The sequence below is a fragment of the Camelina sativa genome, chromosome 13 (assembly GCF_000633955.1).
Source record: "Camelina sativa cultivar DH55 chromosome 13, Cs, whole genome shotgun sequence".
Lineage (NCBI taxonomy): Eukaryota > Viridiplantae > Streptophyta > Magnoliopsida > Brassicales > Brassicaceae > Camelina > Camelina sativa.
Genome location: NC_025697.1, coordinates 2090009 through 2110190, shown reverse-complemented (window position 1 = coordinate 2110190; position 20182 = coordinate 2090009). Strand labels below are relative to the sequence as shown.

The 20182-nt window shown below is 40.0% G+C and overlaps 8 protein-coding genes across 8 annotated transcripts in view; 3 read left to right on the top strand and 5 right to left on the bottom strand.

The window, feature by feature from the left end:
* LOC104737848 (anaphase-promoting complex subunit 1-like) overlaps positions 1-3599 on the bottom strand; it is a 13586-nt gene extending 9987 nt beyond the window's left edge. The window contains 10 exon segments of the mRNA XM_010458105.2: positions 9-359; positions 556-726; positions 812-881; positions 985-1169; positions 1803-1963; positions 2046-2151; positions 2330-2601; positions 2750-2834; positions 2912-2975; positions 3084-3599. Of these exon segments, the coding sequence (XP_010456407.1) occupies positions 9-359; positions 556-726; positions 812-881; positions 985-1169; positions 1803-1963; positions 2046-2151; positions 2330-2601; positions 2750-2834; positions 2912-2975; positions 3084-3307 (1689 nt within the window). The 5' untranslated portion in view covers positions 3308-3599.
* LOC104737847 (zinc finger CCCH domain-containing protein 25-like) lies at positions 3909-5614 on the top strand. Its single transcript, XM_010458104.2, has 3 exons — positions 3909-3962; positions 4726-4844; positions 4958-5614. The coding sequence occupies exons 1-3, from the start codon at positions 3909-3911 to the stop codon at positions 5394-5396; spliced, it is 612 nt and encodes a 203-aa protein (XP_010456406.1). The 3' UTR covers positions 5397-5614.
* Positions 7492-9181, top strand: LOC104734555 (trihelix transcription factor ASIL2-like). Its single transcript, XM_010454155.2, has 2 exons — positions 7492-8467; positions 8883-9181. The coding sequence occupies exons 1-2, from the start codon at positions 7720-7722 to the stop codon at positions 8894-8896; spliced, it is 762 nt and encodes a 253-aa protein (XP_010452457.1). The 5' UTR covers positions 7492-7719; the 3' UTR covers positions 8897-9181.
* LOC104734556 (small RNA degrading nuclease 2) lies at positions 10005-12218 on the bottom strand. Its single transcript, XM_019234732.1, has 10 exons — positions 12140-12218; positions 11853-12038; positions 11651-11731; positions 11495-11563; positions 11291-11407; positions 10776-10916; positions 10616-10685; positions 10419-10534; positions 10202-10333; positions 10005-10118 (listed from the first exon to the last, which is right to left on the bottom strand). Exons 1-10 carry the CDS (start codon positions 12170-12172, stop codon positions 10005-10007), a joined length of 1059 nt encoding a protein of 352 aa, XP_019090277.1. The 5' UTR covers positions 12173-12218.
* Positions 12396-13717, bottom strand: LOC104734554 (putative RING-H2 finger protein ATL35). Its single transcript, XM_010454154.1, has 2 exons — positions 13690-13717; positions 12396-13601 (listed from the first exon to the last, which is right to left on the bottom strand). The coding sequence occupies exon 2, from the start codon at positions 13107-13109 to the stop codon at positions 12444-12446; it is 666 nt and encodes a 221-aa protein (XP_010452456.1). The 5' UTR covers positions 13110-13601; positions 13690-13717; the 3' UTR covers positions 12396-12443.
* LOC104734553 (SAM50-like protein SPAC17C9.06) lies at positions 14415-16679 on the bottom strand. Its single transcript, XM_010454153.2, has 4 exons — positions 16103-16679; positions 15503-15988; positions 14731-15234; positions 14415-14642 (listed from the first exon to the last, which is right to left on the bottom strand). The coding sequence occupies exons 1-4, from the start codon at positions 16607-16609 to the stop codon at positions 14562-14564; spliced, it is 1578 nt and encodes a 525-aa protein (XP_010452455.1). The 5' UTR covers positions 16610-16679; the 3' UTR covers positions 14415-14561.
* LOC104734551 (mitotic spindle checkpoint protein BUBR1) lies at positions 16863-19286 on the top strand. Its single transcript, XM_010454151.2, has 5 exons — positions 16863-16996; positions 17111-17255; positions 17541-17698; positions 18003-18087; positions 18172-19286. The coding sequence occupies exons 1-5, from the start codon at positions 16911-16913 to the stop codon at positions 19102-19104; spliced, it is 1407 nt and encodes a 468-aa protein (XP_010452453.1). The 5' UTR covers positions 16863-16910; the 3' UTR covers positions 19105-19286.
* Positions 19266-20056, bottom strand: LOC104734552 (non-classical arabinogalactan protein 30-like). Its single transcript, XM_010454152.1, has one exon. The coding sequence runs from the start codon at positions 20011-20013 to the stop codon at positions 19465-19467; it is 549 nt and encodes a 182-aa protein (XP_010452454.1). The 5' UTR covers positions 20014-20056; the 3' UTR covers positions 19266-19464.

Here is a 20182-nt window from a genome sequence, read left to right as displayed (position 1 = left end):
GAATCAAGTGGGACAATTCCTTCCAGATCCAAAGGATTTATCGAAGTAATACCACTGTAAAACCTAGAGTAGGTCTTATGAAATTTGCTGCTGAGAAGAAACTCCCAGGAGGACTCTGATGATGGTTTGGGTTGCTTCGGATGCATAGCAGTAGGCTTTTGACAGATCCCCAGAAATATGTTGCATAAAGCTTCCCATTCATAATGAATACTGGACCCTTGCTGGTCAGAATGACCATCTCCCCAAAGAAGAGAGAGAAACAAATTGTACAGATCGGATCGTAATCCCTCAGCTATGGCTGCTATGCAATCATTTGCAAGTGACGATGAAGGTTCACGAGTTAAGGAACACCGAAAGATCTACAAGAGTAAGGTATAAAACGATAATTTAAAACATGACAACTTAGACTAACCAAATAAACAAATACTGAAGTTTGGATCTGTACATCCAGCTAAAACAATCACGTGATTTGAGTTCATAAGGATAGAATGCCCATGGTAGTTTACAAGATTAATCATTTTCAGTTTAAGAAGGATTGATGTCTGTCTGGCATACCTGTGAATAGTTAACTGATAGATTGATACATCCCAACACAGCATCAGACAATCCTGTGATCTTCAGGTCCCTGAAATCTGTATCTGTCTTTGCAGACTCTCCATCCCCAGAACCAATACTTTCTCCCAACCCATAAGGCAATACATATTTACAGAGACATTGTTTTCCTGACTACAAATAAATATGACAAATTAAACACACTGCATTAGGATGATTTTAACAAAAGAAATTGGTATGGTACGTAACAAAAACCTACATAGAGAAAGAGGTCATTTTCTGGAGATAAAACAATGATATCCAAATGTGGAAGCAGTCCTATTTTCACTCTGCAAAAAAATGGTAGAAGCATTGTCAAACTCATCATATGATGACAGAAAATAGTCTCATTAACAGTGGCGCGAGGCCAAAAACTTGAAAATAGGAACTTACTGAGAACGTGTCACAACAACAGGTGCAGCAGCAATCGCAGGGGCACTCCAGCTCATATCAGGCTTAACGTCAAACAGAACTTCGTTATTAGTTTCAACAGTTTGGAGTCCCACCGATAATAGCTTCTTTTGTTCTAGAATCAGAAAGCAAATTACTGGGACGGCATTATCAGTCGCCAAAAAGACCTGATATATATTTTACGGCACTTGTAAAAATCAAAAAGATACAAAGTCCAACTCAGTCCCATTCACAATCAACAAACAACAATGAAAGTCGAAAAGTACAAAATTCATCCATTTGAGACACATTCTACAACACGAACACATATATACAAAGTCCAACTCAGCATTGGTAATGCATGCCCTCAAGGCTACGGGTCCTCTAGGGGGAGGCTTGCGGATCTCGAGTTCGAGCACCACAATGGGGAAGGGATTTAGCTGTAGCCCCAAAGCTCAAATCTTCTTGAATAACAAAATTTTTTTCAAATAACAAGAGTGTCAAGGAAGGCCATATGTCTACAGTAAGATTGGAAGCTCTAGAAAAGGAACTTTATGAAAGTGGTGGCTTAGAATGCTCAGAGAACATGAAAAATGCGAAAGCTATCCTAATCAAGATAACTGAGAGGTCAATTTTTATTTGCGCATCCATTTAACATCACTTAGGAGAGACCCCCAAAACATTTAAGAGAAAATCTTTTAAGCCTTGATTTTGTTAGCAGGAGAACATAGTCACGGATTACTCACCGCATTTTAGACAAAGAGATCCTAAAACTTTCTCAAATAAAGATACCACGACCAAACATCAGATAGATTTGTCACCTTAGATGCTGCTTTCTTCGCACCTTTGGCTTGCCATATTCTGCGAAAAGAAACCCGCTTCGGGAGAACAGTATCAGGAACGACGCCGCTTGAACATGAAGCAGAAGCTTCAAAGTTTGACTCTATAAATTCGGCTGCCCACACAGAATGTTGCATCTTGCCTGAAAACCCAAGACAAAGTTAGTCAGTAAAAACTAAGAGCATGAGCCAAGCACAGCCTGATCAGAGGCAGAACTAACAAACCTTTATTATATGACGTCATAAGAGGTAGATGGTCGCTTGTCCAAATTGTTCTCTCATCGTAGTCCTTCATTATGTTCAACTTCCCTCTCTCTTCTACATAGGTTGGCTGAAAAGTAAGTAGATGAGTTACCAGATGCAAAATATATATAACCAAATATTTCATCACCGAAAATTATATATGTGCTGTTGATAACAACAAAGAAATAATTCAGGTCCCGATAGACTAGCATGAAGTATGAATAATGTAACAAGGTGATTATCTACAAAATGATGAGTTCATTTACCCCAGGTTCCTCTAATGGATCTCTTAGAATCAGATGGGAAGAAATGTATGGCATATCTCTATGCGCGACTGGGGAATGGAATTTTTGTGGGGAACTATTCCCAACTTCTTTTCTTTGGCGCAGCATCTCGCGAGAACCAAGGATGGGGCTAACAGAAGAAAATGGAACATGTGAGGATGGAGTCACTTCAGCAGCTTGTTGAAGAAGTAGACCGAATGGTAGAGGCCATATTGAATTGACAATACGCATGAGTGGAACAGATACAACTTCACCTGTTGCCAACAAATGCCAAAGGTACCTCAGCTCATGTTACATCAGAAAAGAGACAAATAGTACTTTTTCATATGTAATTACAAAAACTCTGAGCAACAGTATGAGATCGTTCTTTCGTCGGATAAGTAGGTATCTAGCCAGAATTACCTGATGTGTTGTATATTGTTACGCAACCAATTTGAAAGACACAAAGAAAAGCTTCCCTCCCTCGACCGAGGTGGCTCCAGCATGCCTATAGCATAAAAAAAACTACGAGTTAAAACAGAGTAATTACATTGGGGATATACTCAAACTCGTTATGGAGATTACCTTAATGACGGGAGAAGACAAGGTAAAGCGCTTGAGCACGCGTGAACCGCTGCTCCAGATTATGCTATCATCAAAATCAAAATTTGCATTATCAATGACAAATTAATGGAGTGGGTGCATAGTTATAGATAGAATAATCAGCCAATTGAATACACACACACACCCTTCTTACCAGTTGTCTCGGATGAAGAGCTCGTGCTCTCTCTGCCGGGTGAAGTTGGATTCATTGCCATCATCAGCATCGTCTCGCTCGCCAGTGAGCTCAGGACCGAAGAGTTCATACTGATAGGAATCGGCAAAAGTATATTCCCGTGATTTACCGTCGGTGGCTTCGGCGATTAGACCGAAAGGTTTGAACTTTCCGAGGACGGTAAGTTGGCGTACCCCTGGAGCCATTGAATACAGAATCAATGGAGACTGAGTAGTCTCCCACCGCTCTTTCGGCCTTTAAACCCTAGTCTTTTCTATTTTTCAAAAAAATTTAAAATCTGTGTGGGCGGGGCTTTTACAGATAAAAAGGATCGTAATCGAGTTAAGATAGGTGAGCGAAAGACAGAGGAAGAACTGAGTAGAGCGAATTGAAACCGATAAAGTTTGTGAAAGAGATATCAAAGCATGACTTCAAAAAGCATCGAATTATTTCGCTCTCTCAGTGAAAGAGAGATGTTATCAGGGGAATTTAATCAAACACTTTCAGAGCAACCTAAGTTTTTAAGTTAAAAAGGTAAAGATGTAAAACTTGAAGGCCCAAAATGATATAAAACTAAAATATTTCCAACTAATTCTCGCTTTTGACCAAATCGAATACTATTGTTGCAATTGGGCCCCCAATAAGAGCTGGTTTATTAACGAGCTGGTTTGGTATATTTATTGGAAGTTTCGGGTTTATTTTGCAATTAATATATTAAGGAAGGATACAAAACCATAATCGACTTTTGCCCTAGCTAGTATATATGTATATATAAAGAAGCGTCACATGATTTGATACCCGAGAAAGATGGGGACAAGTTCGAGAGACGAGGAGACGAGAATGGACTGGAGTGTCCATAGGGTGAGATTGATCCCTCTCGCTTCCTTCATCTCGTTTTGATTGTGTTTTCTCTGTGCGTAAATCTGTTCTTTCTAGTTAGGTTTAGGATTTATTAACTAGGCTAAGCTAGGTTTATCAAATATCGTCACATCTTTGGCGTTAATTTGAATCCGATTTCGTCTAGCTATTATTTTTAGTCATGGATGCTCCTGAATCTTGGTTTCGGATCTCATCTCGTATAGGATTTATCAAATCTTTTGCGTTTGGATCCGATTTCGTCAAATTGATTATAGTGGTTCTTGTTGACATATGAAATCGACAATATAAATAATACGAATATTAATGGGAATAAATTGGAGTTGGTCCTTTTATTAACGAAGAATTGAAGGTGATAGTTTACGGAAAATATAATTCGATTACCCTGACATATGATTACCCTGATTGTCAAGATTTCGGATCCGGAGTTCTAACAATGACATCTTGTATTTATAGTGTGTCATTGATCTAGGGTCCTTTGTCTCTTCTGCAAATAAAGATTTTGCCCCTGCAGCCAGATGGACCATATCCATGACTTCAGGCCCTAAAATCTTGAGAGTATTCTATTTGGGTCTCATAGAATGTTGGGGGCAAAGCCCTTATCCAGCAGTTCTCTCATCCCATTTTTCCGTACATACATACGTATACCGGATCTTTTTAAGCTAAACTGATTGCATTGTATATATATCATCATCATATGTATCTACGTGATATTGACATTGTTTTTTTTTTCCTATCATAAATGTAGTTTTGTTTTAGTTTCTATAAGACTATACCACTCTGTCATTTCCACTACGTTGGTCGCCCGTGTAAATCAGGACCCCACTGCCCATACCGGCATGATCCGTCCAAAGTCGTGAATTCTGGGTAAGTTATTCTATATACATTACTATATTCTTCTTCTTGAGTGAGTCTTTGTTAAAAACGCTTTTTGTGTGATTATTATGAATTTCTTCTCATCTGCTTTTTTTTTTCCACAGTTCGGAGGAGGAGTTGATTGCAAGACCTCGTATTAAGAACCCTCTAACCCGAATAGTGCATCCAAGTATTAAAAGGCTTTACATCCGTGGACTTAACTCGAGTGTCCTCGAGCAGGACATCCGAGACCAGTTCTCCCCCTATGGAGAGATCGACTCTGTCAGAATCTTCCCCCACTTTGGAGACACCTGCGCGTTTTTCACTTACACTACCCAGCTAGCAGCAGAGACGGCCATGAAAGAGCTCGCCCCCTGGACTTACATCAACGGTCAGAAGCTTCGCCTCTTGTGGGGACCTCCTCAAGATACTTTCAACGAAGAGCTGCGGAGAATTTGTCCTGTCATTTCAACCCCAGATATTGAACGCGAGTCAAGATACTTGGCTGCCCTGGCCCTCTCCCGCCCCACTGTTCCACCAAACGAATGGCCTCCGGTGGACTAAGTAGCACTGAAACGGGTACGGGTCAGGAAACGGGGACGGAAAACGGCAAACTTAAAATTTATGGATACGAGGACGACATGGGTATGTCAATAAAAATACCTATAGGATACAAATATATAAGAAACCACACATATATAAGACTCTACATAAAAAAGTACAAGTATGTATTACTATCCTATATACTTGTGTATATGCCCAAGACTGATTTTGGCTTACGTTTCATGGTTATCCATCACATACTTAACACTAAACATATTTGAAGTAAAAGAGATGAAGACTAAACAGAGGATATAAGAAAAGTGAACATGTATAGTAATGTCAAATCTTAAGAAATCAAACTTAAATGATATTTCCTATTCTTTTATGTTTTATTTGGTGGAAAAATAAGTGAATAAGTCGTGGAAACATTTTTGAAACATTTCTGAAACCCTATTACCGCCGTCCCCGCCCTGTTAGAAACGTCTGGGAGACGTTTTTTGCCGTTTCTGTGACGTTCTCGTATCGGGATGACTGCTGTCCCCGTGCATCATAGCCGGTGGAGTCTCTCTCCACCACCACACCGAGACGAGTCTGATCAAGATAACAAATTCCAGTGACTCAATTATCAAATATTTCTCTAAGTTGTCCATCTTGTTCCATCATTTTCTCACTTTATTTAGGAGTACTGTGTAATCTTAATTATTGTGCTGGAGGTGAAGCCCTAGTTAGTCCTAGTATCTTTCTTTCTTTGCAAGTAAAGACTTGAAGGCCCAACATGATATAATAAAACTAAAATATTTCCAACTAGTTTGCTTTTGACCAATCGAATACTATTTGCTCAATTGGGCCCAATAAGAGCCTGTTGATGTGTTAATTTATTTAAATCTTTTAGTTTAAGGTTTATTATGAAATAAATGAAAAGTTATGAGGTTCTTTTTTTTCAACAGTGTAATCATAAGAACTAACGAGTTAAGACAACAAGAAGGGTTTAGTTCGGTTTTAACGGAGAACAAACAAATCCAATATGACGTCACCTGCCGGTCATCAATGTCAGGCCACACTTAATCCTCGTCTCTCCTATTCCGATTTCCTCCCACCAGAAAAAAAAAAAAAAAAATTTCCTTTGTTTCGATCGTATCCTACGCCGTAACTTCCTCCCGGTGCGCACGTTAGCAGTAAGTACCCCCGAAGAATGGAGACGACAACGACGACGCCGCAGTCAAAATCGAGTGGCTCCCACCGTCCGCCGTTGGGAAGAGAAGACTGGTGGAGCGAGGAAGCGACGGCGACGCTGGTCGAAGCTTGGGGTAATCGTTACGTCAAGCTCCACCACGGAAACCTCCGGCAGAATGACTGGAAAGATGTCGCCGACGCCGTTAACTCTAGGCACGGCGATAACGCCNCATCACATACTTAACACTAAACATATTTGAAGTAAAAGAGATGAAGACTAAACAGAGGATATAAGAAAAGTGAACATGTATAGTAATGTCAAATCTTAAGAAATCAAACTTAAATGATATTTCCTATTCTTTTATGTTTTATTTGGTGGAAAAATAAGTGAATAAGTCGTGGAAACATTTTTGAAACATTTCTGAAACCCTATTACCGCCGTCCCCGCCCTGTTAGAAACGTCTGGGAGACGTTTTTTGCCGTTTCTGTGACGTTCTCGTATCGGGATGACTGCTGTCCCCGTGCATCATAGCCGGTGGAGTCTCTCTCCACCACCACACCGAGACGAGTCTGATCAAGATAACAAATTCCAGTGACTCAATTATCAAATATTTCTCTAAGTTGTCCATCTTGTTCCATCATTTTCTCACTTTATTTAGGAGTACTGTGTAATCTTAATTATTGTGCTGGAGGTGAAGCCCTAGTTAGTCCTAGTATCTTTCTTTCTTTGCAAGTAAAGACTTGAAGGCCCAACATGATATAATAAAACTAAAATATTTCCAACTAGTTTGCTTTTGACCAATCGAATACTATTTGCTCAATTGGGCCCAATAAGAGCCTGTTGATGTGTTAATTTATTTAAATCTTTTAGTTTAAGGTTTATTATGAAATAAATGAAAAGTTATGAGGTTCTTTTTTTTCAACAGTGTAATCATAAGAACTAACGAGTTAAGACAACAAGAAGGGTTTAGTTCGGTTTTAACGGAGAACAAACAAATCCAATATGACGTCACCTGCCGGTCATCAATGTCAGGCCACACTTAATCCTCGTCTCTCCTATTCCGATTTCCTCCCACCAGAAAAAAAAAAAAAAAAATTTCCTTTGTTTCGATCGTATCCTACGCCGTAACTTCCTCCCGGTGCGCACGTTAGCAGTAAGTACCCCCGAAGAATGGAGACGACAACGACGACGCCGCAGTCAAAATCGAGTGGCTCCCACCGTCCGCCGTTGGGAAGAGAAGACTGGTGGAGCGAGGAAGCGACGGCGACGCTGGTCGAAGCTTGGGGTAATCGTTACGTCAAGCTCCACCACGGAAACCTCCGGCAGAATGACTGGAAAGATGTCGCCGACGCCGTTAACTCTAGGCACGGCGATAACGCCCGCGCAAAGACCGACGTACAGTGTAAGAACCGGATCGATACCTTGAAGAAGAAGTACAAAACAGAGAAGGCTAAACTCTCGCCGTCGACTTGGCGTTTCTTTGACCGCCTCGATTTCTTGATCGGTCCTGTTGTAAAGAAATCGACACGTGGTGGAGTGGTTGTCAAATCAGTGGTGCCTGTTGTGAACCCTAGTCATCTGACTCCAGCCGGATCCGAAAGCTCTCTTGACGATGATGACGATGATGATGATGACGACGAGTCTAATGATTGGGAGTTTGTTGCTAGGAAGCATCCTCGTGTGGAAGAAGTAGATCTGAGTGAAGAAGGATCGACGTGTAGGGAACTAGCTACGGCGATTCTTAGGTTCGGGGAAGTGTACGAGAGGATTGAAGGTAAGAAGCAGCAGATGATGATTGAGTTGGAGAAGCAGAGAATGGAAGTTACAAAGGAGGTAGAGTTAAAACGACTCAACATGTTGATGGAGATGCAACTAGAGATTGAGAAATCTAAGCAACGGAAACGTAGAGTTGGTTCAGGTAAAGAACACTCATTAGGTTTTTTTGTCTTTTGTATGATCGACCTCTTGTAGAGTCTTAGCATATTCAAGTTACTGTTGGTGGCTTAGATTAGCTTAAAGCTTCAAACTTTTACATGGTTATTACTGTTACTGTCTCTTAAAATGGCATAATGTGTCTGTGGAATATCTCAAACTATAATGTTATAGGCGTGGATGAGGCTGGTTAGTAACTGACTTATTGTGGATTGTTAAAGTTTAGTGCCTTTCTGCCTTAGAAGAATACCAATTTTGTTAATATAAACTTCATTTGAGCTTCTTCTGTGCTTTCGATGGTCCTGCTCCTGCAAGAGAAAGTCGAGCTAGCATTCTCTTGCTTCTCTTAAGTTCTCTAGCTTGATGAGTTCACTGAAGTTTGATCTGCCTTTATTGTACAGGTATGGAATTGTAGACTTGAGATTGGTGGAGGATGGTGAAGCAAAAAATGCAAAGCAAAGAGGAATTAGTTGGATCTGAAGCTCATTGAAATGGGAGGACCCTGTTACTTTTTTCTAATTTGTAGGATAGAAGTTAAAGGACTCTCTAGGATTGCTGTTTTTAACTTTCTAGTGTTTTAGGGGTACATTGCTGTAATGGAGCAACTCTTCCCCTACTCTTAATATCTGACAAGTATGATGTAGCTTTGTGAAGTGTCCATGTATTATGGCTTGTTAATCCAATTTCTAACCAGCAGCTACTAGAAGGGTTAGTCTCTCTCTTGGTTAATCAGGTTTCACAAGATATGAGGGATTGTCTTTAGCAAAATCTGATACAAATCCAATAATAAATTGGCAACAAACTAAAAATTAAACAAGGTTTGAGCCTTTGAGGGGATCAATGATTATCAAACGCAAAATTGAGGCATGGTTAAATGATTTTTCAAGACCATTTGAGGTTTATTATCATCTTATCATTTCCTTTATATTATATCTTCGTTTCACTTAGCTTCTCTGTTTTCTTCTACGCAATGGTTTACATCTGCGTCTCTCTCTGGTCTTCTCTTTTTTTGTTTTTTTGGTCAAATCTCTGATCTTCTCTTTAGAATCATATTCTCTCTTCCGTTTCTTAGGACTTGCATTCTTGTCCTCTGCAGAGACTTCCCCAATCAAATCATCTCCGACCATTTTACGAACAAGAACATATGATGTAGGTCCTGATGAACTCGGCTCTAGAAAGACCTGTTTTTGGGACAAACCCATCGAATCCTGCAAGAGAAAGAATGTGAACTTATGATTATTATACCTCACTCACCTCACCTGTGTGAAATAACCAGAGATATGGATATGCTAAAATACCTTTCCCAAGTCTCCAGCAATGTTTTCAAATGCTTGATTTGCCTCTTCTGGACTATTAAAAACAACAATCGCGGTATAGTAGTGACGATCTTGTTTCTTGAACGGCTGCCACAAGAATTTCAAGAAACAAGAAGAGCTCATGAATTTTTTACAGATATATATATATATATATATATATACGAGAATAAAGAATTTTGGATTAGAAAATGTATATGTTGGATGGATTCATACCTTAATGTCATGTGGGATATCCCTGGATACAATTCCATTTAACTCTTCATAAGGAACATTGCAAGGGATTCTATGAAGGTAGAGCCTTGACTTGTCAGCTTCCACCATCTATATAGAATTTTGCAGACAAAGATATAAGCTTTTATAGTTTTAGTTTTTGAACTAATAAAGTTTGTGACAATCCAACTTACCTCTTTAGATAGTGGAACAGAGGTCTCTACTCCATTCTCTAGTATAGCAAGTACAAGTTTCATTGCAGCTTCTGCATCATGAACACAATTGTGGGGAACACCTTCTTTCTGCACTTCATATCCCAATATACACTGGAAATGGAAGTAAAACAAACAATGGGATTATTCAGGTCAGGAACCATATCATGAGCAGAGAATTGAGCTTTCACATGCTTACCTTGCACAGATAATTCAAAGAAGTTTTTTTAAGTCGTAAAGGCTTTCTTGTACCGTCATAGTTATACTTAAACACAAGTGAAGTATCTATTACTCTGGCATGATCCATCTTCAGTACTGAGATGATCAATCATAAGTAAGTCGGGCACTTAAAACTTTTATAAGAACCTAGGAGGAACTGGAACATTTCTACTTTACCTTTTAGATCATTATTCAAGCTTTGACCTACCAAAACAGTATCCTCAGAGAGAAACATCTGCAATTTTTCCTGCAAAAGTTTAGTCACTAGATGTCATCAGAACAATTTGTTGAAAACGTAAAAAAAAAGAGTCTATATATATATATATAAACAACCTACCTGTATATCTGCCACAGAGAGAGTAGCCTTTTCAAGATCTTTAGCAGCAAGTCCAGTAATGAAAGTCCTATAGTCAACAACAGGTTGATGCGGTTTCACAAATTCGTCAAGAATCACCTTTAAATCACGGTCAACTGCAGCCTATGTTGCACTGAAACGGGTACGGAATCGGGGAAGTAAAAATTTATAGATATGGTACGGTATGGGTACTTCAATAAACACATAAGAAAAGATACCCATACCTTTAGTAAGAGCTGATTAGTAAAGCTAATGGGATAAGGAGAGAGGGGGAAACGAGTCTAGAAAGTAGAAAAACACAAAAAAATGAAACTATGCTTATAATAAGAGTGCTTTGAATGAAATGAAATGGATGCAAATATCAAAAATTTGATGTTATTTTCCCCTAAAGCATCTAAGACGTCCCCATAGAGTCCCCATAGAGTTCCCGTTCCCAACATGTCCCCGGTACGGGAACGGCTACCAAATAGACGTACCCGTGCATCATAGACTGCAGCAACTCTTACAACAGCTTCACTCCCATCTTCACAAAGAACCATCTCACAATCAATGGCAATCATTTCGATCTTGGTCGGTTCCATCGTCTTCTTTCCAAGCCCTCTTACAACCCAATCCTGTTTTTGGAACTTAATATCTCAGCTTTTATTTAATCAATTTCTCCATTAATATCCACATGCAAAAAAATAAAGCTAAACACAAACCTCAGCGTTAGATGGGAACAAGTAGTCTACTGGGTACTCCTTATGCGTAAGAGTCATTCGAACTAGCCTCTGCACTGCCAACAACATTAGTTGTGAATACTACTTACTAAACTGATCGCATTACACAGCTAGACTAATAATGTTTTTAATCCACACCTGCTCAGCAGTCTCATCCAGAGATCTCTTTCTGAATTTCTCAAAAAGATCATTCTCGAGTTTCAGAGCACTAGCCAACACCTGAGAGAGTAGAGTACACATAATAAAAATATCAAACAAGTATGTAACTTCAAAGATTAACCAAGTATCATTTACCAAACACTATATAACATTGTGGAGTGTGTTTTGTCTTTTTAAAAACCTGCAAATCTTCTTTCTTCTTGAGTGTAGTAAGAAAAGCGACCAAATCATCTCGGTTCCGCTTGGAAGGATCACTCAAGCTCGAGGATCCGGGCTGTTTGTCGTAAAAATCTAGAAACTCCTTCCATGTTCCATGTTCGCCTTTTAAACCTCGCTTCTGCGCTATCTTCACCAGCTTTGCTAAAACCTAATTAATAATACCCATTAGAAAACAGGTTAGAACGAAAACGACGGTTCAGAATCAGATTAAATCACTAGTTAACGTATACTAGAAAAGGAGACGCGTACGTTTCCCTCTGCCGTAGCTAGCACGCCCTCCATAACCGAGTCAGAGACAGCAGAAACGAAGCTTCTGTCTGACGACGGCGACGACTGCGGGAAAAATAAACTATACACAGGTAAATATTATAATCTGTAATGGTTACGTCACGTGACTTCACCAATCATTAACCATGGGCCTTTAAGGCTTAACCTATTTTATCTTTTTAATCGAGGCTTATACATCTTTTAAAAATTTAATTATTCAATGACTAATCCCATAATATTTACACAAGAAATACATAATTTACATCTGGTAAGTAGGATACGCATCTTAATTTGGGTTGGGTCTTGAATAAATAGGATCACGACAAAGAGGACAAGTGCTTTTGGTCCAAATCCAACGCCAAAGACAGAGTTTATGAAAAACATGACAACAATCATGTGCCACTACAGTTTTTTCGTCGTCGCATAAGTCTTCAAGGCATATAGTACATTCCTCGACCGGAGTAGTAGTCGATTTAGGGATACAAGTAGAAGTTGTCCAGCCTTTGCTTTCTTCCATCAAGTGATATTCAACATCTTCCGCATCAGCTTTGAGCTCGAAAGCTCTTCCTCGGCTCTCTCCGATGAGTTGAATGCCATACAGAACAATAATCTCCCGAATTCTTGGCTCAACATTCGCCAAAACGAACGACACGTGTCGTCGGCATGCTTCCACGTTAGAGGAGGCTAGAAACTCTGTAGGGATCTCGAATTTGATTTGAACTGAAGGACGACCTAGTGATGTCTGTCCGAATAGTCGTTCTTTCCCCGTGATCGGACGGTAAATATCTCTCCGGAAAGTCTTTAGAGTTATAGCGAAACGGCTTTCCGAAATTGACTGGGAGCGCGGTGAGAAACTGATAGGGTAGAAGAAAAATACTCGCGGACTCTTTTGCTTTTGCATGACGACTTGGTTGATTTGATGATCAAAAACCCAACGCTTGATTTGATTCATCTTCCTTCCCTAAGATGTCAGGCTTATATTTATAGGGATTAGGGATCTTACCCAACTAGTCTATCCAAATCTTCCATACTCATGAAAAAAAAAGGAAACAAGTTTTCTTCTACCGCCTCATCTTTATCCTCCTCATAAGAAAAAATTGAAATAATCTTAGCAAAACAAAAGAAAAAAACATTATTCTTAAACCAAATCAACTTTTAGTTAATTTTTATTTTTAAAAATCTAGTATCTCCTTCACAGGCCAAGAAACGAATCCCCTAAAAAAATCCGCACATCACGTAAGCAAATCTCTCACTAAAATTTTCACAGTTTTCAGATCCAAACAAGAAACTAAACAATGAAGCTCCTGGAAAACATAACAAAACAAAGCCACAGTTAAAGATATCATCAAAGGTATAGGCATTATCATGATGTTGAGAATGTCATGAACAATCCAGATTTTGCTCGATCGTGTTCTTGTTTCTTCAGTATGTGGCAGTAGTTAAGCTGGCATAAGAGATCACATAACAAAACAACAATCAATATCTGTTTTATGATTCTTGATGAGAAGAGATAAACAAGAGAACTAACTAACCTCCATGCGGAATAGACTAGTTGGTACCNGTGATATTCAACATCTTCCGCATCAGCTTTGAGCTCGAAAGCTCTTCCTCGGCTCTCTCCGATGAGTTGAATGCCATACAGAACAATAATCTCCCGAATTCTTGGCTCAACATTCGCCAAAACGAACGACACGTGTCGTCGGCATGCTTCCACGTTAGAGGAGGCTAGAAACTCTGTAGGGATCTCGAATTTGATTTGAACTGAAGGACGACCTAGTGATGTCTGTCCGAATAGTCGTTCTTTCCCCGTGATCGGACGGTAAATATCTCTCCGGAAAGTCTTTAGAGTTATAGCGAAACGGCTTTCCGAAATTGACTGGGAGCGCGGTGAGAAACTGATAGGGTAGAAGAAAAATACTCGCGGACTCTTTTGCTTTTGCATGACGACTTGGTTGATTTGATGATCAAAAACCCAACGCTTGATTTGATTCATCTTCCTTCCCTAAGATGTCAGGCTTATATTTATAGGGATTAGGGATCTTACCCAACTAGTCTATCCAAATCTTCCATACTCATGAAAAAAAAAGGAAACAAGTTTTCTTCTACCGCCTCATCTTTATCCTCCTCATAAGAAAAAATTGAAATAATCTTAGCAAAACAAAAGAAAAAAACATTATTCTTAAACCAAATCAACTTTTAGTTAATTTTTATTTTTAAAAATCTAGTATCTCCTTCACAGGCCAAGAAACGAATCCCCTAAAAAAATCCGCACATCACGTAAGCAAATCTCTCACTAAAATTTTCACAGTTTTCAGATCCAAACAAGAAACTAAACAATGAAGCTCCTGGAAAACATAACAAAACAAAGCCACAGTTAAAGATATCATCAAAGGTATAGGCATTATCATGATGTTGAGAATGTCATGAACAATCCAGATTTTGCTCGATCGTGTTCTTGTTTCTTCAGTATGTGGCAGTAGTTAAGCTGGCATAAGAGATAATAAAACAAAACAACAATCAATATCTGTTTTATGATTCTTGATGAGAGGAGAGAAACAAGAGAACTAACTAACCTCCATGCGGAATAGACTAGTTGGTACAACGATTCCTGCACCAACTGAGCTTCTGAATGTCTCCAAGAACTTTGGACCACTGAAGTTCCTATACTTGTTCTCTGATAATTCCGCCATATTCCCAGCACATGCAAACACATGTCCGTGGATACCTCTGTCTCTGAACCATTTCACTGGGAAATCAAAAGAAAGGTCTGCAAATGCAGTTACCGCAACATCCCCTCCCACAAAATCTCGCTCATATGTGCCACCATTCTCCTCGTCTTGTACTTCCCTCCTTGGCTCGTTAGGACCCAATCCCCTAGTCTTGAATCCCCATAACGCAGATGGTCCTCCCAACGAACACACAGGTGATATGTTTCCACCTAAGAAGAACCTCTCAGGTACATAAGAAGCTCTGCTTTTGTATCCGCTTCCCCATGGAAATGTGATTCCGCCAGATACCCCAAAGTTCAGAGCAGCACGGTAAAACCCGAGTGGAACAGCATATCGGAGATCGACTTCCTGAAAAAGGACAAGAAAACGCTCAACATGATGTATGGCAAACATCCAAAGAACCACGGATGTTATCATAGGGCTAACCAATCTTTTCATTTACTATCACAATACGTAAAGAGTACCAGAGATACTTGGGAAGTTATGGATAAATAGGGCAAAAGCCTAGACAAGGAACTACGTGCCATGGAAGTTGTCTGAGTAAAAGCTACATCTTTCCAAATTGTAAAATAAGTTAAATGTAAATGCTGGCAATAAGAATGAAGAAATCCCAAACCTGACGCAAAAAGCGGAGGGTTCGACTATCAGGTGCAAGACCACCTATTTGAGACGTAGAGATGAAAGAGTACCCTCGTGTTGGCCTCAAGGGTGAGTTTCTCTTGTCAAATTTGAAAGTGTACTTCAGAGCAGAAACCAAATTATGACCCAGCTGTCTCCTAATTGATGTTGATGCCATTTGCGATGGGTCAACCAGGTTACGCCATGCAGTAGTGTAGACCAGCTCATGATACTTGCTAGCAATAAGCCCGAGGGAAAGACCAAGAGCACGTTCTTTATAAGACGAAAACTTAAGCCACTCTTGGGTAGAAAGGTAAACCCGCGACGTAAATGGAGTCGGACGCCCTCTGAACCTTGGTAAATACATACCCAAGCCGACCTCTGCAGAGTGATCACAGCCATAAGCAAGAGACCCGTCCCAGATATCTCCATATCCAAAAATGTTCTTGTACTTCAAAGAGCCTTCAAGGCTTGATGATCTAGCCTAAATATGGAATCCAGATAAAACAGTTCCAGAATCAGATACATCCACATGAAAGCAACAAATCCAACTCTAATACTAATCCACTGAAACAAGAAAGACGAAAGTGATATATACCTCTGCTTTAGTGAAGGTTCCGATTTGGCCAGTGAAAGGGCTTTTGCTCTCAACAACATGGATAACCACATTGGTGGTACCAGGAAGCTCGGGAGGACCAGAATCAATCGTAATTTTGACAGAATCAAAGATATCAAGCGCTTGAAGATTGAAATTGGCAACCTTAGAGGCCTTGAGAAGCTCCTGCAACGTAGTCGCTTCCCTCACAACATCCACCTCAGCCTCGATGACGTGGTCCTTTGTCTTCTCGTTCCCCTTGACGATCACGTCGTGAACACGCACCGGTACCGGAGCTGATCGCATACGACGGAACAGAGACTCAGCTTGGATCCTACTCGCGATTGCATCCTCTCGCGTTTGAGGTTTCCCATCGTCTTCTTCCTCATACTCTTCCTCTTCTTCTTCTTCTTCGTCGCCGTTGATTTCCTCTATCTCTTCTCTATCATCTTCAGATTCGAGTTTGGGCGTTGATGGATTCGGGTCGGGGGTCTCCGCCGGATTCGCCATGAGAAAATGCAACTGAGGAGGAAGAGATGAGCAAATCGGCGAAATCAATTTGACGGCTCCTCCAAAAGCGTTTTCATTATTCTTGTGAATAAAACGAATCCCTTGCTGCATAAACCCGGTTATATGGTTAACCGTTGACCGGATTAGCCGGTTAGCTGGTTATTCTGGCTCAGTGGAGCCTCTTTCTCTTTTAGAAGGTTTTAAAAACCAAAAAGGTGGAATCTTTTCGAATTCATATACAGTATCCCTCTCTCTTTGGTCTTTTTCGTTTTGCTTTCTTCAATTTGGAGAAGTAAAAAAAATGGCGAAGAACGAGAAACTGTTGGCTTCACTGATCGTAGATATCAAATCATACTCTGGAAAAGATCATCTTCTTCCCTGGATCCGGTAATTGTTTTTTTTTTTTGTCTCTCCGTGTCATTATTTTTTTGTCGACGGTTCTGAAGCATTAAAACCTAATTAAAAAGATGTGTATTTGATTATTGGGTAAATCTGAAACAGAGGTGTAAAGAAGATGAAAGAGAGCTTGCCCACTCATATATTGAACGAGAAGCTGCCGAGGTTTTTGCAGAAGTGTGCAGAGTCTTTTGAATCTGATAAGAGATATAAGAACGATTCGCGTTATATTCGTGTTTGGTTGCAGCTGGTAATGAACGAACACTCTCACCCTCTTGATTTGGCATTTGATTTGGTTGAAACTGAATTAAGAGCAGTGGATCAAATTGTTACTGGCTTTCTCATTAGAATTTCTGGTTGTAAAGATTAAAGGGGTTAGACCTGAGCTTTGTCCAGCTTTGTACTATGGAAGTAAGCGATAGATGACTATTTCGGATTTGTATCCCTGATGATTGTTTCAATTTTTTGTGCATAAACCATTTGGTGATAGCTGAACTTGTTGGTCTTAATTGGTGATGATGAATTGTTTGGCTAGATGGACTTTGTAGACGATCCAAGAGCTCTCTTAAGAACCATGGAAGCACAAAGTATAGGTACCAAGAGGTCACTGTTCTACCAGGCATATGCTCTTCATTATGAGAAGATGAAGAGATTTGAGGAGGCTGAGAAAATGTACCGTCTTGGAGTGCAAAAGTAAGTATTCTTAGAAAATTTGTGTTTGATAGATGGTTAAGAGTACAGCTCTATTTAGCGATTATGCATATGCAACATATGATTATCAAATCTATACTTGTATTCAGCTTATATATTCTCTAAGTGAGTTCTTGTCATGATCATTCCTGGTATCCATCCCCCTGCATGATATGCTACAAAATCTACTACACTCAATTCATTATGTGGAAATGAGGAATGTAATACTAACAGTTTGGGCTAGCATACAGTATGTGATATGTTGAGACATTAATTAAATTGAGTGGCTATTTCCTCTTGTCCACAGCCTTGCAGAACCCATGGATGAGTTACAGAAGTCATACTTGCAATTCCTTAGTCGCATGGAGAGGCACAAAAAGAAAAAGACACAGGTACTGTTTCCATAATTTGATTGCTCCGCTTGTATAATTTTTTACACGTTCTGCAGATGTCTGAATTTTTGTTTCCTCTTGCAGCGTCAGGAACAAAAACTGTCTGGAAAACACCAGAAGGTTGAGAGGCAACAACATGAGCCAGTGTTGAATTTTGTTGATAAAGCCATTGTAGGAAAGCCTGAAGCAGAAAATGCTTGCCATCACGGTTTGGTGGATCCCACAATAAACATGAAGGAAGCCATGAATGCAATCAACAACATGTTCAAAGAGCCTATAGAAACTGCTCCACTTCAGAGAAGATCACGACAGAGAAGTCAGAACAAAGAAAATCAAGGAGGCAACAATGGTTTTGAAGTTTTTGTGGACGAGAGTTTTGAAAGTGAAACAGGGTCAAGTGGAAAAGCAAAGACTGGTACTACCCAGGGATCCCAGTCTAATCAAGAGTCCTTTGAGATATTCATTGACGATGAAAACGCTGATGAAACTACGGATGAAAATGATGAGGATGGAAAAGCTTTTGTCTTTCTCCTACCAAGAGACCATTCACCTGAAAGTTCTGAAGAAGCAGACAGAAACAGTCCTCCTCGGCCTAGATTTAGAGAAGATACAGTTGTTCATAGATTTGTTGGTTCAACCATCTCCGATGAGCCAGAAGCAGTTGAAAATGCCTGCCACCATGGCCTTGTTGATCCTACAGTCAACCTAAAGGAAGCTATGGAAGACATAAACAACATGTTTGGCGAACCAATAGATTTTGTTAGACCCAACCGCTCTAAAAACAGAGGAAAAGCAGTAGTAGAGACGAAACCAAATCCTGCTGCTGGTTTCACAATACTTGCGGATGATGATGATGAGAATGATGAAGAAGTTGAACAAGAACATCAAAGGAAGAACCAGCCAACTCAGATACCGCCTTCAAAATCAGATGAACGTGAACTATTTGAGCCAACGGTGTGCACAAAAGTAGCCTTGGATGAGATCAATAAATTGTTCGCAATGCCAATGGATTTCTAAGGAACAAGGTATTTGGTTCCACTCTTGTCTTTCTCTCATAACTTATGCTTAGAAGCAGGCAAAGTTTGTGGTCGATGTTCCTGCTTTGTATCTCTGTTGTGTTGATTTATGAGAAATCTTTGTTCTTGTTGTAACTTGCAGACAAGGTTTGAGATTTAAAATGTTCATGTTGCTATGACCAATGATTTTACCGGTCTTTAACTGAACAAACTCGATACAAAAGAGTACACGAGTCCCATTACAATATTACTCAGCATTTTACAAACAATTGACCAATCATAACACCAAAAGAAATAAAATAGAAACAAATCAATAACAGTGTGTTATATAATTAGTATACGATCATCTTCAAAACCCGAATCAGTAAGTGGGTGGTGCAGTCGTGGGGCAGTGGTCAGGACGAAAAGCCAATGGACCAGCGGCGTAAACTACAGCCTCATAGTTCGTCCACTTGAGCCTCTTCTCTTCATACCGTAGCGATGCTCCATCGAGAGCATTGTTAATGTTGGAGAAGAGATTGCAGTCTTCACGAGGAGAAGAGACGAGCTTGGCTCGGCAAGAGTGAAGAGGATGGTTCAAGAAATGTGGAGTCATCTTGAAACCTTTGAGCTCACCGTAGAAATGACCGTAGGAATCAGTTTTAAAGACTTTGTAGAAACTCACTTGTTCTCTATGGTTCTTGCATATAATGCTGACTTTAGCTCCGGCTATGGCTTCTGCTCCGGCCAACGACCATGATCCGAATTTGTCGCAGGATTGGCAGTACACCATTCCTTCCACTGCAGCTTCCACGGTTTTCACGGCAGGGTATGCGGTGGTTGGAGGAGGAGGAGTAGTGTAACCGTTGGCCAACACCGCTGTAGCGATGAGGATGACAAGAACGGAGAAGGGTAAGGCTCTTGAGTTCATGTTTATTGTTATGCACTCTATTTCTTGATGTGTGATTCAGAGGAGAGAAATATGCGTATATATATAGAAACGTATAAGGACTGGTATTATATAATGTTTAGTGTTTCTGAGAAAATTGACAAATTGTATAAGACGTGAGTGCGACTAATTGTTGAGAGTAAATTGGTGG